The sequence below is a fragment of the Abramis brama genome (genome assembly GCF_963993115.1).
Source record: "Abramis brama genome assembly, chromosome: 16".
Classification (NCBI taxonomy): Eukaryota; Metazoa; Chordata; class Actinopteri; order Cypriniformes; family Leuciscidae; genus Abramis; species Abramis brama.
Window position 1 is genome coordinate 20,301,210 of NC_139978.1, and position 19,957 is coordinate 20,321,166.

Sequence of the window (19,957 nt, forward strand, 5' to 3'; positions counted from 1 at the left end):
TAACTGAATCTTTCAATTAATGACAAATAGGCTAAGGTAGAAAATAAAGTAGAAAACCTAAACCTAAAACCTTCTTAAAACATTACATTTTATTTTTCAACAAATAGCCACTGAAAAGAGGGTTAAAAGGTTTGGGGTCAGTAGGATTTTTACAATAAATGGTAACACTTTAGAATATAAGGTTCATTAGTTAACAACCTTAGTTAACTACCTTAGCTAAAGCGGTCATAGACTGAGAATTCAAATGTTCCTTGATCCTTGACAGTTAAGAGTTCGTTATACTATAAAAATACCCTGTAAATTTCAAAACTCAAAGCTTTCTTGTTATTCCAAAAACTGTTTTTATTGAAACCAAGGCCAGAAAATGACAGGATCTAAAAAGTGGAGATTTGTGACGTCACATGGCAGCTTTGGCCCCGCCCACTGGAGCGATAGTGAACACAAGAAGGAGAAAAGATCGATACAGGATCAATACCATACCTTCCAAACGATCCTAATGCTAGGATAGTGGGTTCTGCATTACAATGTACAGTACAACGAAGCTCTTACTGTATTTACATCGTGTTTGCATTATTATTTGGTGAAAGCCAGAAGTGTAAAGTCCAGGTTCAGAAAGTAAAAGTACTCCTCAGTAGCTATTGTTCCCGATTGTTCCAATCACCTGGATTTGCTAATTAGCACAGTTTTTCAGCCAGGAGATGGAACTTATTAGTGAAATCAGCTGGCTGAGTTCATGGGTGGAATAAATATATGGCAGGACTTTTACTTTCTGACCTCTGGACTTTGGACTCTGAGCATTAGTGAGAGTGCCGAAATTGCATTGCAATGACAAGATCTTTTCATACGCGATCAACAGACTGTCTGTTATCTGCTCAATGCTCATCACTGCAACCTTTCATGTGATGGGAATAGATCATTATGATCAATACTTTTCACGATTCCTTAATCTCGATAGCTGTAATAGTAAAAACATAGTAAACGTTTTATAGAGAGAGTTCCACATGTAATACTAGCTATTTCATATGCAAACATGTCAGCCAATCACAGCAGTGGGCGTTTACAGTGAAGTCTCACAGCAGACACACCCCTTAGAACAGTGCGTTCAAATCAGAGGCTAAAATCAGGCTGGGAAAAATGCCTTTTATTTATAAATTATGACAATTTTTGATGTTAAAATCATACTAGCATTATAAGGGCACCCCAGGAAACATTATAAAATAATAAAATAATCCAGTCCATGACCCCTTTAACATGAACTAAGAATGAACAATACTTCTTCAGCATTTATTAATCTTAGTTAATATTAATTTAAACATTTTCTAATACGTTATTAAAATCAAAAGTTGTATTTGTTAACATTAGTTAATGCACTGTGAACTAACATGAACAAAAAATGAACAGTTGTATTTTTATTAACTAACATTAACAAAGATTAATAAATACTGTAACAAATGTATTGTTCATGGTTAGTTAATACATTAACTAATGAACCTTATTGTGAAGTGTTACCCAATAAATTAATTATTAAAATAAACTTATTTAAATCAATTCATACTTTTATTCAGCAAGGGTGCATTAAATTGATCAAAAGTGACAGTAAAGACATTTATAATTTCTATTTCAATTAATTTCTATTTCAAATAAATGCTGTTCTTTTGAATTTTCAATTCATCAAAGAATCCTGAAAAAAAGTATCATGTTTTTTTTTTTACAGAAATATTAAGCAGCACAACTGTTTTCAATATTTACAATAATAATGAATGTTTTATGTGCCCCAAATCAGCATATCAGAATCATTTCTGATCACGTGACACTGAAGACTGTGTTTAAAACTATCTATTATTCTAGGTCAATTTTATGTCAGTTCATTGTTTATAAAACATCAACAAAAACATGGGATTTGCAATTATCTTTTCAACCAACATCATGTTTATTATTCATCTACTTTGTACAGAATCACATTATGACCACACTTAAACAGATCTGCCGTACAAGTGTAGCATTGTGCAGTTTGAGTATTGTCCAGTATAAACAATAAACGAAGACTATCGTTTCACAATAGAGCTTCAGAAGAGGAAGGAATGCTGAACGCAAACCGCTGTGTCCTAACGTCTTCTGGGGAGTAATGCTATCTTTTTTTGAGGAACGTTTAATGTACTTGGCCATCGGTCAGATAAACACACAGAACAGTCAACGGCTCCGAGGAAACAAGAGGATGAAGGAGTTTATTGTGATTCATCTCCTTAATCCACACTGTGCAATACTTATCCATATACAGAACATTTCCTCATCATGGAGGCTGGGTTGTAAAATGGCAGCCAGGAATATCTTCATCAGTACAGTGTGTAATGGACCAAATAAAAGAGAGAAAAGCGAGGAATGGCTATAGTTGTAATTCCAGTAGGACTTTGATAAAGGAAGTGCAGATTCTGGAACATACAATGGAATAAGAACAGAGAAAGGCAATGATCTTCAGCACAATTACAGGAATGTCTCGGTTTTCCTTACTCTAAAGGAAATACGCAAGCGTAAAGACTCTTTGTCGCACAGTAACTAAAGGTAATCTCTAAAGGAACTTAAGTCATAAACAAATCAACATGCCTGCATGTTACATGACATCCTAACAATACACAACCTCTCCTTTGTACTGAACAACATATTACAGATATATGCACATTAGCCATTAAAAACTAAACAATTTACATACACACTTAACAGGGCAAGGTATTGGCACTGTTCAGGATCGCAAAGTGCTTGCAAGTTTTGTGAACAGCAAAAAAAAAGAGAGAAAAAAAGATCCCAAACCATTAAACAAGAAAGATTTACAGTGTTTGAATTAAGTTAATTTTTGCTCGATAATAGGAGTGTAGTAGCAGTGATATTATTCTGATGGAGAACTCCTATATTCATTTTAATATACAGTATTAAGTCCATCAGTTACGGTTAAGGATGTATGCATAACATGCAATGCCTTATATGATATAAAGATCTAAAACTAGTTTTACTGTTTGTTTTCTAAGTTATGTGAGGTTTCCATTTAGAAAAGCACTGAAAGATTCAGTGTTCTAGTCCTATAATGTCATGTGATATTACCCATGTGTACTGTATTGTTTTAATATAGGCTCAGTAATCCAATATTAAGTGGATTTATGTGACACAAAACAGGGAAATGTTTTCATAAATCATTTTCATAAATCAAAAAAAAAAATTCTTGGGAATCTTGGGAGTGGTAGAAACTATAATTGTGCCACTGTATAGTTTCTTTTTGGTCATGAACCATTAAGACCGCTACTATGTTGACCATAGTAACACATTGGTTAAAGAATCTCACATCTGAATTCTCTGCGCTGTGTTTTATCCATCAGAAAAGGGCCATATAAATGTGTTCCTCGTGATTTGAGTGTTCAGATGTTCCGTAGCCCTCGCCACGGGAAGACATAAATCATAGGTGAGCAAAATGTCAGATCAAATAAAACGGTCATGGAAAACTGGAATTTGCAATTCTTTATAAACCCACAGTGCTGAAAGGAACAAGACAAAACGCAAGAATAACATTCGCCATCCAATGACCTACGAGAAAGCTTGGCACTCACCATTCAGTCAGAAAAGTTACAATGGATGACAGTGAAAATAAACAACATCACCTGAATGTTGAATGTAACTTTAAGTGCTTGTAACAGTGAGTCCGTGAGAAGATTTCAGACTGGCTTGTCATTCTTCACTGTGAATTTCTCCAGAAATATCAACAGAATGCTACTGATGCAGTTGTGAATTCGCTCCGCTTGGAAGATTTCAGTAGGTTTTTGATGCCCTCTATTGGTCACATGCTGAATCACTTCATTCCCAGGGCATTTCACACGATAATGCACCTGGAGCTTCTCTTCAAACCTCTGTGGAGAAGAGCATACTCTGACGTTTACTATCTGGAGTAGGGATCGTCTCCAGCTGCAGGAAGTATAGTAATACCTGGACCTATAGAGATGAAGAGGAACAAGCTGACCAACCAATACATCAACAGAACCATATTTTGTTCAGGACTCATTTCGGACAGTTAAAACCAGAACTTAGTGTACATGTGTTACCTGAGACATGACCTCAAAAGACCAGCTGTCACTCATAGAGATGGGCTGTGTGGGATTGGCTGGAATTTTACTGTCCTTCTCAGAAGGGCGAAGGAGGGTTGGGCCGAACACTGTAGCGAGATTGTGGAAGGACATCTTGTTGAAGCTCTCATTCTCAGCCACCCTGAGGGAAACAACGAAGAACGTTTCAGTCGTAGTGTGGGTCTAAAACAAATCTGACTCTTGGAAATTATTCAAAGAACACAAGTAATACTAGATCTGAAGAAAATGTGAATGGGTGCTTGCTTGCACAAAAAAAAAAAAAAAAATTGTGAATCCTAAAAGATTCCTCTGATCCTAGGCCAAAACCTAAAGTCCTTGACCGCTAGTTTGACATGTTCACCGACAGCTTATTAATTTTTCTTCAAATTCTGGCATTGTTAGAAGTTTTTAGGCACAATTCTGCAGTGTGGCTTCTCCTATGTCAACCGTCAAACCAAAAACCAATAGGAGCGCAGAAAACGACAACGCAATTAGTGAGGCAACAACCAAAAATTTACCACTTCCTCCACACACAAATCTTGTTTGTTTTTTTAAAGTAAAGTCATGATAAAATTAACGCTAAAGATTGTTTTTGTTTGCCAGCCACCATTTCTACCCCACATGTAAATGCAGCTCACAGTCACCGAAAGTGATTGATGATGTAAAACCCGGGACGAGTCGTCTTGTGTGTGTCCGTTTTTAAAACCCCTTACTTGACTGACATTAATGACAACTGACATCCTACAGTGTGACTTGGCTTACAGCGGGGATCATGTTCATACAGTCTGACAAGCAACAGTCATAAAGGACTATTAGAAATCATATAGTTTGCACCCGGCATGAAGACAAAAATAAACTTATTTAATTTATTCACTCAGTTTAATACGTCTTTCTGCTTATTTTTTAATGAGATCAATTGTGATTATTCAATTCTGTTGACAGCCCTAATTTACATATACTTTTGTAAAAAAAATAAATTAAAAAAAGTGCAGTGCACTGCTATGCAGTAGATAGGGTGTTTTAGGTGGTTTCTATGATATTATGGCTCCTAGATTGGGATCGGTATTTTACAAGTATTCACTTAGGAATCATATTATTGAAATTGATTGATGGGACAATCTTCACCTCTTCAGATGGTCCAGCAGAAACAGGAAGGTCAGCAGGTTTGGTTCGGGCAGTGAGAGCAACAAGTTCAGCATACAGCTTTCCTTTGCAACACTGTCCGACAACGCTGAAGGAAATGGGGGGAAAAAACCCAATAAATTATTAATGTGAACTGTTTTATATAAACAATTATTCATCATAACTTGAAAAACTCTCAACTAACCAATGCCTTCAGAGAAATTTGCATAGAGTTCATCGGTGAAGAGGGGCTCAGGAAGCTCTCTGAAGTAAAGCTTCAGTGTTCCAGCAATGGCATTCACGTCCATCTCACTCATCATGACTGAAACGTCTTTATTGTCTGTTGAGTCACAAAACATTCTCATTTTTAGCCATATCAAAAATGATATTACATATATAATATAATATATTTTAATCATTTTATTTAGGTCATTCCTGCAAGAAGTGCTACAGTACTCACTGGCATCGAAGGCAGCTTTCAGGGCCTGGATGTCTGTGGCCACACCAGAGACACGATAGATGCCCACTTCCTCCATCCCTCTGCGCTCAATCTCCTCCACACACTGTCTCACAATGAGAGGCACTTTGGAGTGCTCCCGTCTGAGAGGAACAAACGCACACAAGTCAACAACGAGCATCTGGAAAATATATTTCAGTTGATATGCGCCGTTTTTGGTTGTTGTCAGTATTTAAAGCTGTAAATTCTATGACCACAGAAAATTATGGGAAATCTTTTGGCCCATTTCTGGGATGTAAAATAACCCCAAGCATATTCAAAGAGCTTGTTTATTTGATCACTATGAAAGGAAAAACGACTTTGTGGTATCCACGTTCTCACAGCCTATATTTAAACCTACATCTGCATTATCCTGACAGAGCATTCCAATATCAACATCATAATGAGGCCACCAGGGAAAATGAACATTTTGTCCAGGATAAATCCCTCCCAAAACTGTCATGTTTTTTTTTAAACAACTATTAGTACAGAGCAATACTTCACCCTTATGCATTGCTGTTAAACTATGAAAAATGCATATCTGAGAGTCTAATTCCTAAATCCACAGTCCTGTTTTTATTGCAGTCCTCTGAGGGAAGCCCTTGGCAAACCCTTGCCTTTAATAATAATTTCTTCCTGTTTCTCAGGAAGTCCATAATGGGGTTGCTTTCTGTTTTCCTTTCTGCTTTTAAAAACCCTTCTGACGAAGACCACCTTTCCTCAGCTTTATTAAAAGGAAGTGTTCCCCCTCCTTATTTTTATGAAACCTCATTTGAGTCAGGTGGGTCTATGAAAACACTCTAAGAAGGGTCCCTGTGTCTTCTAAATTATGGGAAACATGGCTGATATCTGACTGTTGTTGCTCTTGGAGTGAGAGATGTGTGAGTGGAATGTGACTGCTTTTATGATTGAATCATGATTGACTTTTACAATACAATATAACTTTATTAATTTATAAATAATAGCGCACTCGCTAGCCTTTTTGGCTTAAACTGACATCTAGTGGTGTGAATGCAGTATTACTCAAAAACTAAAGTTTCCAGTTATAAATAAGGGGGATACAAAGTAAAAATAAGTAGTGTTTGGCTGGTCATGTGATCACAACATGGAAGCCCCCATGAGGAGACCAGCTCCATGTAAAAAAAACCCAGCTTTTATTAGGCTACTGATATGACTGGAATAGTCTAATGTGATTGGACAATTCAAATACTATTAATTTATTTATACAAATATAACTTTTTGTAAATTGGGGAAAACAATATTATATCCATTATATTAATACTGTGTTTTATATAATGTAGGCTATTTATATCAGTCATACACTGGATAGATTGATCTGTAGGTTGACTCACTTAATGACTGCCCCGATTTTGACCCCAAACACTCCGGACTGTTTCCTGGAGGGCATCCTCTTCAGACTGAACTCTCTGCTGGTAAACCGCATAGACAGCTTGACCTCAATCTGGAGAGAGTGATGAATGTGCACAACTGTTTTATAAAAACATCTCACTGATGAGAACAAAAGAGCTCTGTGCTCAATCTCACCTATCATATAATCAAGAATTAAATCACTGTAAGCTGTGGCCATCAGCTTAAAATCAAGCCACATGACCAAGATAATCCATCATTGCTTCATACTGCTAAAACTTTCTAGAAGACAAATGATTTTTAACTATTGATTGGAGGATACACCAATAGCGTGTGTGTGTGTCTATGTATATATAGTTGTGGTCAGAATTAATGGCACCCCTGGTAAATATGATCAAAGATGGCTGTAAAAATAAATCTGCATTGTTTATCCTTTTGATCTTTCATTTAAAACATTCGCAAAAATATAACCTTTCATTGAAGTAAAAGAATCGGGATATGGGAATATACTTCAGAGATATTTTACTCATTAACAGTTCTAGGGGTGCCAATAATTATGGCCAGCGTGTTTTGGAGAAAAGCATTTATTTCATAATGTGATTTACCTCCCACTTTCAATTATTTTACTTTAAAAAAAAGGTAAAAATTTATGTGAATTTTTGGAATGAAAGATCATAAGGATAAATGATGCACATTTATTTTTACAGCCATCTTTGATCATATTTACCAGGGGTGCCAAAAATTCTGACCACAACTGTCTACACACACATATACACACACACGTTCAAAAGCTTAAGAAATTAATACTTTTATTTAGCAAGGATGCATTAAATTGCTCAAAAGTGACTGAGATTTCTTTGTCAATTAGATGCTGTGCATTTGTATTTATCAAAGAAACTTGAAAAAATGTATCACGGTTTACACAAAAATATTGAGCAGCACAACTGTTTTCAAAATGAATTATAATAAGAAATGTTTCTTGAGCATCAAATCAGCATATTAGAATGATTTCTGAAGGATCATGTGACACTGAAGACTGGCGTAATGATGCTAAAAATTCAGCTTTGCTGTCACAAAATATTTTGAAATATATTCAAATTTATCTTTTAAATTGTAATAATATTTCACAATACTTTTTGTCTTCAGTATTTTTTATAAAATAAATGCAGCCTTAAACATGCAAGATTACTTTCAAAAACATTTAAAAAAACTTGCTGACCAAACTATTGAACAGTAGTGTATTTATATATAGAGTTGAAACTGTAATTTTAGTAATTTTAGTTATTATTCTGACAAATGAAATCTACTGAAATGTATCTGTTATACAGCATTAGGGAATAATAAATACAAAACCAATTTCTACACAATCTAATTTAAATATCTTACAAAATCTGCAAAATAGACAAGTAATCAGCACCTACATATGCACTACATATGGTTATATCATCATATATTTCACAGTTCTCTGCTATGACACAGCAAAATCAATTATATTTACTTCCCAGATACACAGATGATCTCAATCAAAGTGTGCTGGCCTATTTAAATGTAAATGGACTTTTGAACATTTAATAAAGTGATTGCTCCTATTATTAGTAAAGGTGTTATTATTGTGCAGGATGAGCCACACTGACCCCATTCATGCTGATTACTGTCCTCTGCCAGTCTTTACCCTGCAGCGATTGAGGATCCAGCTGTGAAAATAGGGACAAATGTCAATCAAGAGGATAATCCTTATCTGAGTGCGACCCAAACACAGTGTCACCTGCTAAAAATGGCAACTCCATGAACACGCTACTGGAAAGCATCTATATTTCGCAAAATAAATAAAAAATGAGCTGAGCCAGGACAAGTGACGATGGCTGTCCAAGCACAAAGTATGCATATCGTACAGATCAATGCACAATACTCTTTTAATTTACACTTACAGGCACAATCACTTAAAATAACAGAAATGCACAACCAAAAGAATATTATGATCCAGACGGTATCCCTTATTTATGATATGTCCATCTTCCTTAGTCTTATGCCCAGTATTACATAACGTCCACATAATCAGTTGTCAGTATCAATCCAGTGTCTCTAATACCATATGTCAGTTTGTATTTATTGTGATCTGCTATGGTTGATGTGACAACATAATTTACCAGCTTGCTGCCAAAGGAAAGACTTGTATTGATTGGTTGGTTTTACTCATGCCAACAAATTTGATTTATCTAATTTGAGAGGCAACTGGTGCAACTAGAACATGGTGAAATGACAGCAACAATCAATGTCATATTCTGCACACAGATGTTCACAGCATTTTTCATCATCATACAAGAGTATACTGAAATCAATATTGATAATAATAAGAAATGATTCTTGAGCAACAAATCAGCATATTAGAATGATTTCTGAAGGAAATGTGAAAATTCAGCTTTGCCATCACAGTATCACCATCACATATATTCAAACCGAAAACAGTTATTTTCAATTGTAAAAATATTTCACAATATTACTGTTTTTACTTTTTTTGATCAAATAAATTAAGTCCTGGTCTAGCATAAGAGGACGATACCCTCATGTCACGATTCGATACATATAATGATACTGAATTCACAATACGATATTATTGCGATACTCCGATATGGTAAAAGGTTAACAAAAATGTACTGTTGATTAAAATGCTAAATTTGATATTACATTGGAGGTGAAAATGAACACTATAGGCTTGGACTTGGTGCTGGAAACCCAATGCACAGAACAATGGCGACACCAGAATAAGAATATTCATGATTCTGAAGCTGAAAATACAGAATTATTTTAGATGAATATGCTTGCACTTTGTCAATGACTAGATATATTTAAAATAACGTAGGCCACTTTTTACTGGTAACATATTTTGGCATTATCAGGACCCACAAATATTTCCCCATTGCATTATTATACATTATATTCAACATTATATATAGTAGAGACACAGAAGTGTGAAAGGTTTGTAGATTGACAACAACAGAGCATGAATGGAGCAGTTCTCCTCGCCAGACATTAGTCAAAGACTGCAAATGGGTATTTACAGGGCAATAACATATTTGATAAGCATCTTACCAGCCTTCTCTAAAAACTCCCCTGACATGATCTTACAAAATGCTTCGTATAATGCATCATTTTAGAGATATCATCCTCAGATTCGAAATGAATCATGGCCACACTTGTGGTTTCACTTTAGTTGTGGTTATAAAATGTTATACTACATTCACATAATATTTTATAAATTTAATAAATATATTCTTGATATTTTTTGTTTTTGTTTTTATGTTTGAGCTTATATATCTCCATATTAATAACAGTCTGAATAATTCTGAGTCTAGAACTGTGAACTCTCAAGTTTTGGCTTTCTAAATATATGTTGGTTATGTGTCTATTCATAATGACTTATGAGCAGCAACATTTTTATTTTGAGTATGTCATGTATGCCCCACTTGCCAAAATGGGGGGTCTAGTAAGGGGTTAATGTAGTGCTGACACTAAAACTCTGTAAAATAGTTTTTTTTTTTCTCACAGAAATTTTACTAAACTATACACAATTTGTTGCATTTTTGTATTGTGATATATTGTAACATGATATATTGTTACACACCTTGATGTTGATCTTGAGCTGTGTTTATTCATAATAAAGCACGGTTATGTTTTTGATGATTTCTGAAGGATCATGTGACACTGAAGACTAAAAATGTTACTGAAAATTCAGCTTTGCATCACAGGAATAAATTACATTTCAAAATATATTACAACAGACACCAGTTAATTTATATTGTAATAATACTTCACAGTATTACTTTTTTTTGCTGTATTTTTAATCAAATAAATGCAGCCTTGGTAAGATTAAGAGATTTCGTTCAAAAACATTAAAAAATCCTTAATGTTTCCAAACTTTTGACCGGTCCTGTATATATAAATGTATCTTGACCCCAGCAACCCCTTGCTGCCCCCTGGAGGTATGAAAGCCCTGCTGTACACCAGGGTGTCTTATGTACTCATTCTCAAGCCTTCAAATCACAATTTCTTTTTACCAAAACAATGCACACCCAACTGTTTTACCGATGCCACAAAATACAGATCAAAGAAATTTTTTCTTGCAATGACTGATGGTAAAATCCACATCAAACACTTTCCTATCTCAATTCCTAACCAGCCTGCTTAATAATGTATCTCAAAGCAAGTTTCTCATTTCCAGAATTCCTCACACGAGGAGGTGAGGCTCCCGTTACCTTCTGCCTGAGGAGCGTGCTGCGAACTCTCCCCCAGAGTCGAGCCCCGGTGCTGGGACCTCTCCTGAGGCCAATATCCACCTCCTCTTCCTCCTCCTGTTTCTCCTCTTCCTCCACTTCACAGCTGCTAATGAGTTCTTCCTTCATCAGTTTACTGCTCACAGCCTTCATTCTACCATAATGCTCTTCACCATTCTGGATCTGGTCTTTATTGCCCATCTTACTCGGGTTCCTCAGAGGAAGCTACTGTTATTGACAAGAAACAGCAGGATACAGGAACACGAATCCCTCCCCGTTCACAGAAGCACAGTCAAATTCAGATCTCCTATCACAATTGCAGGCTTGCGTTCCATGTGATCCTGAAGCAGTGCGTGTTTTGGCATAAACGTTCTCATGCTGGTCTGGATGAACCTGTTGTTGTGAATCTTGTCTGCTATAGTCTTGAGTACACACACACACACAGATCTCCCCTGACAGAGCTGTTCCACAGATGGAGCCCTGGGATTAACAACTGAATCTCCACCCACCCTGATGATTATGGCCCAGTGTGGCAGCTGAGCTTCCAACAAATGTATTCAAGACAATTTCAAGTGTTTTGCTTGGTGTTTTTCTGCTAATGGCACTGAAATGTGGCACTTCCAAAGTTTAGGACAATATTATGTTCTTCCAATCGCTATTTATCCTGTTGTAACAATCGTATGAGAAGAAACTGAAGCTTTTAACCCAATACAAACAGGTATAGAGGATCTCGCTTGGAGTGTTTGAAGTAAACAACTATACAGTGTGTTGCCGCAAAGGAAATGCTTATGGTTGCCATGGCAACAAATGGTCACGTGATTAAGACAAAAGCTTTAATTTGCTGATACAGACCCTCACTCCTCCCATCCGTAATGTCACACCTGTCCCTTTGGGACTCTGTCAGCGTGTCATGTCCCACTTTCTCTCTGGAGTGCGTCCAACTCTGACGACAATCCATAGTACATTCCCTCTAATCCTTCTCCAGCACAACACCTAAGCAATTCCCCAAGGCCTTCCCTGGTGACATGACCATACCACTGCATATGGCAATGGATTATCTACCTGAACAACTTACCGGCTTTGTTCGGTTCATTGCATTAGGCATTAAACATGTAAATGCTTAGTCACTAGCAGATTATATGTACACCGCCTTGTTTTATCCTGGGATGCATGACTAATCTATAAAATCAGTAATAAAAATAATCAACAATTTCATTGCCGATTGCTTGGATTTGTGCACAGAGAAACAGTTACATCACTTTAAAGAAGTTAAAACGCAGTTCTATGGAGGAAAAAAACCCTTATGAGGCCACAATGCTTAGTTTCCTGTTGGCAAGACCTTAATTTTGTATCATTTATTTTAACGGAGTGTCTATTTACACTAAGTGCAAATAGCCCATCTTGTTGGCAGAGGCTATTTACACTAACTCCGCCCACTGAGGTCTGGTTGGGTCAGACAAAATTACGGATGATGCTGCATGGACATCAGGAGCAATAGTGTAGGGGTAAGGTGAGTGGTAGAAAGTTTTGACGCAAATCGACCCGTGTTTGAATCCGCCTTTTGCCGAACTCGCGCTACTCCTTTTTCCCATCACATATCAGATCGGAAAGGCATTTATTTTCAATGAAGAAAATATTTGAAAAGTGGAAATAAAGTGTCTAACATGTGTTTAATTTGAAAGGGTTAGGGGTAGGTAGGGAGGACTTTATTGTCCCAATAAAGCGGCATCCATTTAATAATTTTAATAAATAGAATAATTTACACTATGTTATTATTGCATACCGTTTAATGTACAATAATGTTAAAACAAATAGTATCTGCCACTATTTATAAGTATATAGCATCTAACTACTATTTACACTTATTGCAAAGAAAATACTGCTATTTTTACATAGTGTAAATAGAATCTTTTGCTATTTAAACAGTGTAAATAGCATTTATCACTATTTGCACTTAGTGTAAATAGCCGGTGACTTAATTTAATTACTTAATTTAATTTAATACATAATTTAACTTAATAATTAATATTTTGTTTACTTTGTTCTTAATTGGTCTTGGGCATTAAATACACTTTTATCTGATTAAATAATTAATCAAAGATATAATCAACAGATTAATCAATTAATAAACATTTTTTAGTTGCAGACCTACTAAAATGTACTACTATTACAAAAAAGTACTGTGAAAGAAAACCTGAGAAATTCCGAAAATCGCAACATCGACTTACAATATAAACTGCAGTGTTCAAAACAATAAGCTGTTAACTGTCTGGTGTTTGTTGGTGAGATCAACCCTGGGCTCTGTGATCACTGCGAGGAACCACTGCTGAAATGATATGTGCAGTTCACCATCTCAAAGCTCCGTAAAATATTCAAGTATCATATAAAGGTATCCCAGCATGTGATGAGTGGACATAATACGCAAACATACCTGAATCTGTCCCTTAGCCATGATGCGATCCATGTTCTCCCCATCATCCATGAACTGTTTGACCTTACTGTAACACAGCAGTCTGAGGGTCTGAGAGCCCTCCAGCTCAATCTCAAACTCCTGTGAAAAGAGAGTCAGCTTGCATTATAATATAATGTCTTTCATATTTAAAGCTGCAGGGTGTAATTTCTTCTCAAATAAAAGTAACTGTAACATAATTAGTAATATAATTATTATATCTGTCTTTCTAACACTATATAGATTTCATGTTTTTGCAGGCAAGTGTGTGCTGCAGTTCTGACCTCATTCCAGTTTGGCTCTGTGGTGTCTCTGTACACACGAGTCTTTGCTTTGTTCACAAAGTAGCCGAAAGAGTCCACCTCTAGCGTACAGTACAGATCTGAGGTGAGGGAGAGAACAGACAACAAGCTGGTTACATATAAAACCATTTTTAAATATATACTTTATATACTTTATATACTATATATATATATATATATATATATATATATATATATATATATATAAAACTGAAAGTTATTTTCCACACAGTATCTTTTCCAAATAAAGTTAAAGGTAAAAGTATTAGAAGGCGGCAATATGAGCAAAATCACAATATTTATAGCTTAGATATCAAGTACATTCCATGATAGTTATTTTCTAAGTTGTATTTTTTTCTTGTTATTTTTTTTATAATTTACTGAATAAAATTAGAAAAAATACAAGATATATATAAAAAATAAGATCAGATTATATATTTATTTAAACTACTGGAGTCGGTATGATTTTTATGTGACCTCTGGAAGTCTCTTATGCTCACCAAGACTGCATTTGTTTGATGAAAAATACAGTAAAAACAGTAATAGTGAAATAAAATTGTAAAGAATTAAAATGTAATGTCATTCCTGTGACGGCAAAGCTGAATTTTCTTCAGTGTCACATGATCCTTCAGAAATCATTCTAACATGCTGATTTGGTGCTCAAGAAAATTGTCGTATTATCACAGTTGTGCTGTTTAAAATTTTTGTGAAAACCATGATATATTTTTTCAGGATTCATTGAGGAATAGAAACCTCAAAAGAAAAGTGTTTATTTGAAACATATATCTTTCATAGAAATAGCATTATGAATGTCTTTGCTTTGTCGGTCTTGTATTTAGTTTTGTCACTTTTGATCAATCTACTTTTCATTATAATTTATTAATACACTAGATTATTTAATAAACGCAGGCTTCAAATCGTGCCTAAGATCAGCCTTCACAGTAACACAGCCTCTCTAAGTTCAACCCTACTCTACATTAAAGGAGAACTCCGGTCAATTTTAACATTGAGCTCATTTTTTTGTAAATTTGGAGTGCTGTCAATACAGAGAACAACGACAAAAATCGGTGTTGCCTACACCGTGTTATCCTCTTTTTAAAATTTGCACCCTGTTGACTTCAATGGGGCATATTTTAAACCTGCTTTTACCCTCTTAACATCCTTTATGTGTCATTACAAGTGCACAGGTCATGTGAGTGATTCCTTTAGAGTTAACGCGTGTGAATCTGACTGCAGTAGATGTGAAAGATATGAATAAAAATGAAGTTAATTCGGCCAGCGCTCATACCTGTATTTACATCCTGTTTTCGGTTGAAGTCCAAAGTAGTCGACTGTCGAGTTCACGCGCATATGTTTAGTTACCTATGATCACGCGCGTGAACTCGACAATCGACTACATTGGCTGGGCACTTGTAATGACACATCAAGGATGTTAAGAGGGTAAAAGCAGGTTCAAAATATGCCCCATTGAAGTCAACAGGGTGCAAATTTTAAAAAGAGGATAACACGGTGTAGGCAACACCGATTTTTGTTGTTGTTCTCTGTATAAACAGCACTCCAAATTTACAAAAAAATGAGCTCAATGTTAAAATTGACCGGAGTTCTCCTTTAAGGAAGATTCTATAGGGGACAAAGGCTATAAGAAACCAGTAACAATAAATGAGCGAGTTTCTTAAGCCAGGCAGCTTCACAAAGAGAGACGGAAATTAACGATGGAAAGTCAGATTTAAGAAGGAACGCAGTGTTCCCTGTTAATCCCCCGTTCCACAGCTGCTCATAGAGAACTCTGCCCAACAACAGCAGGGAGTATGTCAGGTGTCTTCATGCATGTGCGCACATATTAGGGAGGCATTCAATAATTTAATGATTACTGTGGGCCGGATTTCACTCCATCTAATTGCAACCACCAAAAAAACACACCGCTCCAGTCTCATAAACTAGGTGAGACATTGCGTGCCAGACAACTTACTCGAGCTCTGTTTCAGCCCTGTCGCAGAATGGACAATCACATTCAGAAAGCCATACAGCCCCGTGGATTCATCATCTATTAGGGGAAAAAGCAATTAAAGTCATGACAAGTTTCAGATACACTAGAAAGAAAGAAATGCAAATAGTTCTTAACGAAGCAAATAAAAAGTCACTCACCTTCTTTATTGATTGTCAGAGGAACATTGTGAACCGTCTGTAGCTTCACGCAGGAGTTGGTGAGCATCTGCAACTCCAGCGAAGTCAAAGAAAAACTCTTGAAACCTGGGAGAAGACATTCAGAAATCAAGAGAGGCTTGGTCAGTGAAGCCACCAACATCTGAATTTAACTAAGTCACTCTCTCTGAAGGAAAAGAGCAGTTTACGGAATCCCGCTGTGTCCATTTTATTGGAAGGTAGGAAGGTTTCTGTGAGGAATAGCAGCGCTTACACTTTTTCTGCTGCTCCCGAATGATCTCCCTCCATTCTTCTCGCTCGTAATCAGACGAAATAAGGAACGTATAGCCCTGAAATAAAGAAGTAAAACGCACAAGAAATAAGAACTTTTGCGGACGGCTTGTTTGAATTGTCAGTTTTAAACTTGGTGTGTTTGTGTTTTCTTTTTAGACAGATATATTATAGAATTCCAATCTTTGTTATTGTTCGGCTATCTGCCATAACATGAAAATAGAAACAATATTAGTGCGAGTAATTGATGTCAGAATAAAAAAAAAATGGGTAAACTATCCCTTTTTCAAAGTTTTCAAAAGTCTTAAAGAACTCTTAAGCAAATGCAAACACAGACTGCAGATTTTTTGGTATTAATTCACCTTGCCATTCCTGTTACTGACTCTGAAGGCCATGCATGGAGATATGAGCAGCAGCAGCGATTCCTGTTCGCACAGTTTCTTCCTGAGGCGATCAAGGGCTTTACCTCCTTTACACACTCTCTGAACACGAGATGGGAAACAATTAACACAAAGCTGACTGTTTGCTGAAGAAAAGCATTTCTAATGAATGCCTTCCTCTACCTTTTCTCTCTGGATCTCGTTCTTGATCTGGGAGATCTTGACCTTTATGGAATCTATCTCTTCCTCTGGTATCTGGGGGACCGGGGAGGACTCGGATTCATCAATGGTCTGAAAGGTGACATCAGCTAGCGGGATATACCACTTACAGTCGTACTGCTGCCCCTTCCTAAACATTGGGAGACACAGAAACCAGGGTGTCACATATGTAACAATGAAGATGAGGAGAAGAAAATAAAGTTTAATAAAGATTGACTTGCCCTCCGGTTTGTTTCTTCAACTTGGCGCAAAGCAGCAAGTCGGTAAAGAGGAAGACATGGCGAAGTTTTCGTGCCCCTTCTACTAACTCCACCATAAACTGGTCTCTGAGAAGCTGTCGATTCTTTGAAGACATTAGGATGACTTTAATATGCATAAATAAAACAATAACTGTCTTTTTTTTATGTTATATTTCTATAAAACTGCAGATATCATCATAATAATAACAACAACACAAGTATTAATAGACCCTTTTCGTAGACTGTGATGACGTGCTTCCATATCGTAAAGCTACTTTTTACAGTTTTGAGAGTGACGACAGAATGGAAATTTTTTTCTCTTCTGACCAATGTTGTTTTTTTTTCCCTCTTTTTGTCTCAGAAATGCTATTGTGGAATTCTTCTTATGCTATTGTAGCTGCTTCTGAACTCTGGAAATGTGAAAAGGGTCGTAAGAATTTTTGGCAAGCCAAAAATAACCTCGACACACTTAGTTTCAACCGTTCAACAATAGGGGGCGCTCATGTATTGTTTACTGCCCCATAAAATCAGTGGCAGTCATTATTTTTCCTGAGGCAGAAGGTCATTTAAAGTAGGTGAGGAGGAAAAGCAGCCAATGAGAGGCTCAGACTCATTCACTCAAATGGAGGCATGACACACTTAAGAAATTGCCATTGTGGGTGAGTCACTGGAGCTATTTTCATGATAATGATGGCAGCCTGAGGGGGTTTCAACCTCGGACAAGCATGGCTTGATGTGATTTAAAAAGTGTGCTTGATGAGATGATTCACAAAAGGCAGATATGATGGTAATTACCTACTGTAAATCACATTAGAGAAAAAAAACATCCAAATTTAACTTTCAAGGAAATCACAAGTAGCTCATTTTGTCCTTAAAATTGAAAAAGTTCCTTACGAGATATTCCCAAAAATGTCCATCTCAGGTCAGTCTTTATAACTGGGTGTGTATTTGCATTCTTGAGTGACTGAACTTTCCGTAATTGAAGGGTGTGTGACATATGTGAAAGACATCTGCTCTTTTCATGGCCTTAAACGTCTGCGTGTGTGAGTAGATGCATTCAGAACATTGGCTCTGACCTGTGACCCTGGCTTCAGTGAGTATGTGTTTATCCCTTATGTTTAAACTTGCATTTTTTTACATCAAGATTTGGCCCACATGATATACGGGTACAGAATTGACTTTAGTCGCATTCAGAGACATCTGCTGAAACAGCCTAAGAGGAGATGCAAAACATGGCCATGAACTGGAAATCCATCATCTCACAGACAATAATTACACACGACATGGACCAAGATGTCCTGTCCCAAAGAAACGATAATGCTGGAAAATACAATATTTTCTTTCTGAACAGGCATTATCAGAGCTCTGAATGAAAATATATACATGCAATTAAATTTATCATATGTTTTTGGTAATGTTTTACCACTAAATCAATTCAATTGGACTTAGAAAATAGTGCACAAAAGATATAAGCTACGTTTATGGCACTTTTGTGCATTTGAGTCATTGTTGAAGCTTGAAAGCTTCAGTTATAATACACTGAAATTGTAAAATTGATCTTTAAAGTTTCTCCTTTTGTGTTTTACGAAAAAAAAAAATGATATTCCAAAATTGTTAGTTGGATCCCAATGGAGATACAAATAGATATTTTGGGTCTCTGGCAATGAGTCACAGTAATGATTAATGTTGAAAAATAATATTTTATGATGAATACTTTCTCGTAAGATTGAATAATGAAGTTTTTATTATAGATTTCTTGCAAAGTGATACAAATTTCTTCATTTTAGTACAAATCTTTACTGGAAGAATGATTAATTGAGCTGTTTTGTTCTCCAGTTCGGACAGTCAGACATTCTTTTAATCATTTAAATAATAAATACTCTTTATCTTTGAATTGAATCTCTGTATTTTCTGTAATAAAATGCCTGGCATGTCCACAAGCCTACAATCAGAGAGTCACTTCCCACACAGTTTTCCAGTAATCTGTGAGGAAGTCTAGTACAAAGTCAGCTGACTCACAATACAGAGGGGTCGGGGCATTATGCAAGAGTGTGTGTTTGTGTTCATTCTGAAGCTGGGAAGGGTGTTGAGACACTTCTCGTTTCCTAAAATGACCTTTGATAAATGAGGAAGGGGAACAGGAAGGCGGGAGATGATTATATTGTTGACGGGACCCTTGTAGCGCTATGCAACCGGAGTGTACTAATGCATTTTTGTACACTGAATTGATAGCAATCCAAAGAATTACAGTAAAAGAGAATTACAGTAAGGATTTTCCTTCTGACCTGGTCACCTTGAAAACATGAGAGTATACAGATCTTTTAAATTACTTTTCAAGGTAAAATTAAAAAACTTTTTTTTTTTTTTTTTTTTACAAATATCATATTACTATCATATTACTTATTAATGATATTATCATTTAATAAGTTTTTTACCCCCCCACCCCCCATAAGATAAAAACATCATCATAAAAGTGCTGTATTCATGTCATAATTATGTATTCACTTTTTAAAAAAATTGATAGATGCAGACAAAAAAAAAAAAAGTCACATCATTGACCCATAATACAAACTGG

The 19,957-nt window shown here is 36.0% G+C and overlaps 1 protein-coding gene across 4 annotated transcripts in view; it reads right to left on the reverse strand.

Moving 5' to 3' along the window:
• Positions 1–1,906: 1,906 nt before the first annotated feature.
• Positions 1,907–19,957, reverse strand: part of LOC311066009 (breakpoint cluster region protein) — a 47,728-nt gene continuing 29,677 nt past the window's right edge. For 3 of the 4 annotated variants that reach the window (XM_084086953.1, XM_084086955.1, XM_084086954.1), the window contains 15 exons: positions 17,365–17,486; positions 17,108–17,273; positions 16,907–17,026; positions 16,528–16,603; positions 16,257–16,361; positions 16,081–16,155; positions 14,094–14,191; positions 13,792–13,911; positions 8,724–8,783; positions 7,074–7,183; positions 5,686–5,825; positions 5,431–5,565; positions 5,229–5,334; positions 4,083–4,245; positions 1,907–3,972 (listed from right to left, as the gene is read on the reverse strand). In XM_084086953.1, coding sequence (XP_083943079.1) covers positions 3,883–3,972; positions 4,083–4,245; positions 5,229–5,334; positions 5,431–5,565; positions 5,686–5,825; positions 7,074–7,183; positions 8,724–8,783; positions 13,792–13,911; positions 14,094–14,191; positions 16,081–16,155; positions 16,257–16,361; positions 16,528–16,603; positions 16,907–17,026; positions 17,108–17,273; positions 17,365–17,486 — 1,686 coding nt within the window. In that variant the 3' untranslated portion in view covers positions 1,907–3,882. Of the gene's footprint in view, positions 3,973–4,082; positions 4,246–5,228; positions 5,335–5,430; positions 5,566–5,685; positions 5,826–7,073; positions 7,184–8,723; positions 8,784–13,791; positions 13,912–14,093; positions 14,192–16,080; positions 16,156–16,256; positions 16,362–16,527; positions 16,604–16,906; positions 17,027–17,107; positions 17,274–17,360; positions 17,487–19,957 lie in introns of all 4 variants that reach the window. The other variant, XM_084086952.1, reaches the window with a different exon arrangement.